The following is a 3,557-nucleotide window of genomic DNA, read 5'->3' as shown; positions in this document are numbered from 1 at the left end:
TAAATATATATATTATATTATTTTATTATTATATATGAATTTTTGACACAATTATTTTACAATGTTTTTTTAATAATTTGCTTTGTGGAATATTTGCCGCGTATTTCATAGGTATAATTGACTTCTTGCGTACGTAAGACACAAGTAGGTTGTGGCAGGATAATTTAGGTGTCCTCGTAGACATCTTTTGTCATTTATAGAGGTTATCACAAAAAAAAAATAAGTTTGGTAAAATATTATTTTTATTTTTTCAAAGAAGTGGGATTTGTCAGATTTTATTGGACATATAATCTCCAAAAGTACTTGTCAAACTTTAGATACATTTTAGGAGTCTCGCGTGGATGATAAAACACTAATCAAAATTTTTCTAATGAGGATAATTAGACAAATTTTGGTTAACGTTATATCATTTCTGGGAAGTTCTGAAGCTAAAAAACATTTAATCAGATAAATGTGACTCCATACCTCAATAACTTTTTTGTGCTCTCCTTTCGTAACTCCTTCACGACTTGAGTCTATAAACATTTCGTGCAATTTTATTAGTCCAGAAAGGATTCTCCAGTTTGTTGACAGACATAACATCCATATGAGAGAGTTTTTAGTTATTTATGGCATCAAAATCAATCAAAAGAAGTAACGGTTCTTTCAGAAGAAAACGAAACACTGAAATAGCCAACAAATTAACATAAACGAGAGAATGAAGAAGGGTATGAACATGTTTTATTAATTGAGCGAAAACTTAATTAAGAAAAAGGAAGTAACAAGAAAAACGAAAATGACATGGTATAAAACAAGAGGGAATGGTGAAAATTTGTACATTTATGTAATTTTCTGTAATACATTACTACTTAATTACGTATTCCTACAGTGCAAGGTAAAGGGAATTGTGACAATATATATTATAAACCACACTCCCTTATTTAGGTAGTTGTGATTTTACATAAAACTTATATTTAAGTGGATTTAAAATAAGTAACGAACTCATTTCTAATTGTTAAGTATTAAGTATCACACAACATTAACATTCTTTTACATCACACTAAAAATCATAATTGTGTTGACTACGTTACAATTGTAATCTAGTAAACAACATTTTCCGGAAATCGTCATTGAAACAGCATTTCCTTGCGACATTAGGCGCAGGAAAATTGGATTTCCCTGACTAGTACTGTAAAAACTACAAAAATGACGCAAAATAATTAGTTATTTAAACAAGAAAAATGTATTCAAAATTTCGTAAATTACACTATTTACAGATATTAACATTAATTGTAGAATTCGATATATTTGCAATGTTAATTCCAGACAGAGATTTATGATCAAGTTTAACCTTTTTATCAAAAATTTCAGTCGAGATTTCGGTGCAACAGATTTCAGATGAATCACTACTTGTAGAGGGACACGTCTCGATATTAGTGAAGGGTCTTTTTTTCGGACCAGCTTGTATTTTATTAGCTATATCTAATTTATTTTCGATGGACTCTTCTATGTATCCTTCTGCTACTGAACTGCTTTGCCATCCTCCATGCCTTTTTAAGTGGGTAATATCTCCTCCTGCGTCTACTAGTAAAGTCGCGGAACTGCGCCGCATACAATGTCCTGTGTATTCCAGAGGTGTTGGTAGACCAAGGTAGGTAGCAATTTGAGAAGGAAATTTACCAAATGAATGCAAGCCCACTGGTTGGACCGTACATTTCCCTTTCTTGTAATTTAAAAATAAGCGCTTGTGTGGAGTACTAGGCGGACGTAATTCCAAATAACGTCTGTATGTAGCAAGATTTCTTTCATCAACAACTACAAAGCGTTGAGGTTTTTTTGTTTTAGAATCAGGAATGTGTACTATTAGCACGTTATTTTGATCTTCAATGTCGTCAACTAACATCCTTGATAATTCGTCGCATCGACAGGCTCCAGACACCCCAAAAATAAGCGCCACCTGAAATTACCAAATTTAATAAAACTTAAATATGTAATCATTGTAATAACTTACTTTCATTAATAAAAATTCCTTGTCGGGAGCTTCAAGCAGAAATTTATCTATCTGGTCCCGAGACAAACATTTCGATTTTTTTGGTTGGTAACCAGTCGATTTTCGTTTTAGGTAAGCAGTTACCTTACAAAACTTGCTGATATCCAAATTTTCCTTCAACAAAAGCACGGCTTTCAACATAGAGTAAGTGCTCCAGAGGCTTGAAGCCTTATAAGAACTTGATTTTTCCGCAAAATAAGCCAGAAATACGTCTTCCGTTAGCGAAGTAACATTTTTAAGCCTGCGCCAATCTTCAAAGATTTGGAACTGCTTTTCATACCGCTCCTTAGATTTCGACGGTAACAATTCTTCTGTAGCAGCAGCGGCTGCTTTGCTTAGGTCAAAAGGAACATCCTCACCAGTGTTTTCGCTTGTATTCATAATTAATTAATGAAATAAACACACAGCTCTGACGTACGCACAAAATTTTATAATTGTTTTGTTTGTAACCATCGTTTTCAAGAAATTGACAAACTAGATTTTTGCGCAATTAATTAAAAAACTTGTTGGAAAATCTCGATTTTTAGCGATTTATTGCGATTTCCGGAAAAATTTAATACAAAACTCGTCAGTAAAATGTCTTATTTGACTCGGAGCTTTAAAATACTCGGCACAAAGTGCCTCGTATTTCAACATAGCTCCTCTTCAGTAATGAGACATTTTCCTGACTTTTATGTAAATATCTATTTTCTGAGTGACGTAATCTGCAAAATTTTGATTAAATTCAAAATTTTAAAACTCAGTTCAAAATGTTTCAGTAAGAAAATAAAGAAACCATAAGTAATCATTTCAGTTGTCAAATATTTGCAAAAATTCTTATATACTGTACCTCAAAGTGTGTATCAAGTGACACTGTACTACGATCAGTTCAAATTTAATCCTCAAACACTTTCATTTAAAGAATTTTGTTTATATTTAAGGACTTAAGCTAATATTCTCGCTCGCTCCATTTCCATTTATAGTTTTGCTAAATATATAAGTAGTTGAAGCTAATTTCATTTCAAGTTCATTTGTTTAGCTCTTCAAAAACTTTTACAGTCGTCAAATTTATAACCATAACTAGATATAGCTTCTTCCAAAGTTATTTTATTACTCCTTTCACTTCATTTCCAGTCATAATCCTTTTTGTTATCAGACACATTATTATTTCCTTTCAACTTGTTCTGCCTGGGTATCAGCGATAGAAAAACCTTTCATTATCTTTTCAGCTACGATCCCTCCTCATATTGCCTTCATAATTTACTTTTCATATGACATTAAAATCTACCCCGGTTTCATTCTACTTTCAATATTTTTGTTGGTTATGAGTCCAGCAGATGACTTAAAAGAGTACAAATTGGATATTACGGACGAGATAATCCAGGAACTAAATGTGAAATTTCTAAATAACTACCTACCGGATGTGTATCGAATAGTATTTTATTTCGTACACACTTTACGTTTTTAGTCTTGAAGAGATTCCTAATGAAAGTTTGTAGTAGCCGTAAGAGTTACCGTTTTACTTTGTACTTTGACTATTGACACCGAC

General features: G+C 32.2%; 1 protein-coding gene across 1 annotated transcript; it reads right to left on the bottom strand.

The window, feature by feature from the left end:
- Positions 1-1,230: 1,230 nt before the first annotated feature.
- On the bottom strand, positions 1,231-2,706 carry LOC135125640 (uncharacterized). Its single transcript, XM_064051290.1, has 2 exons — positions 1,991-2,706; positions 1,231-1,936 (listed from the first exon to the last, which is right to left on the bottom strand). The coding sequence occupies exons 1-2, from the start codon at positions 2,408-2,410 to the stop codon at positions 1,247-1,249; spliced, it is 1,110 nt and encodes a 369-aa protein (XP_063907360.1). The 5' UTR covers positions 2,411-2,706; the 3' UTR covers positions 1,231-1,246.
- Between the last annotated feature and the right edge of the window lie 851 nt (positions 2,707-3,557).

The sequence above is a fragment of the Zophobas morio genome, unplaced genomic scaffold (genome assembly GCF_036711695.1).
Source record: "Zophobas morio isolate AGI-343-1 ecotype UQ-CSIRO unplaced genomic scaffold, CSIRO_AGI_Zmor_V1 ptg000009l, whole genome shotgun sequence".
Classification (NCBI taxonomy): domain Eukaryota; kingdom Metazoa; phylum Arthropoda; class Insecta; order Coleoptera; family Tenebrionidae; genus Zophobas; species Zophobas morio.
The sequence above is the reverse complement of the archived record's forward strand: the minus strand, read 5'-3'. Positions and strand labels throughout refer to the sequence as shown.

Bases quoted from the DNA above. Each gene is read 5' to 3' on its own strand.
- LOC135125640 (XM_064051290.1), bottom strand. From the start codon at position 2,410: ATGAATACAAGCGAAAACACTGGTGAGGATGTTCCTTTTGACCTAAGC. The intron at 1,937-1,990 runs GTAAGTTATTAC...TGGTAATTTCAG, and splicing joins AGGAATTTTTATTAATGAAA to GTGGCGCTTATTTTTGGGGT.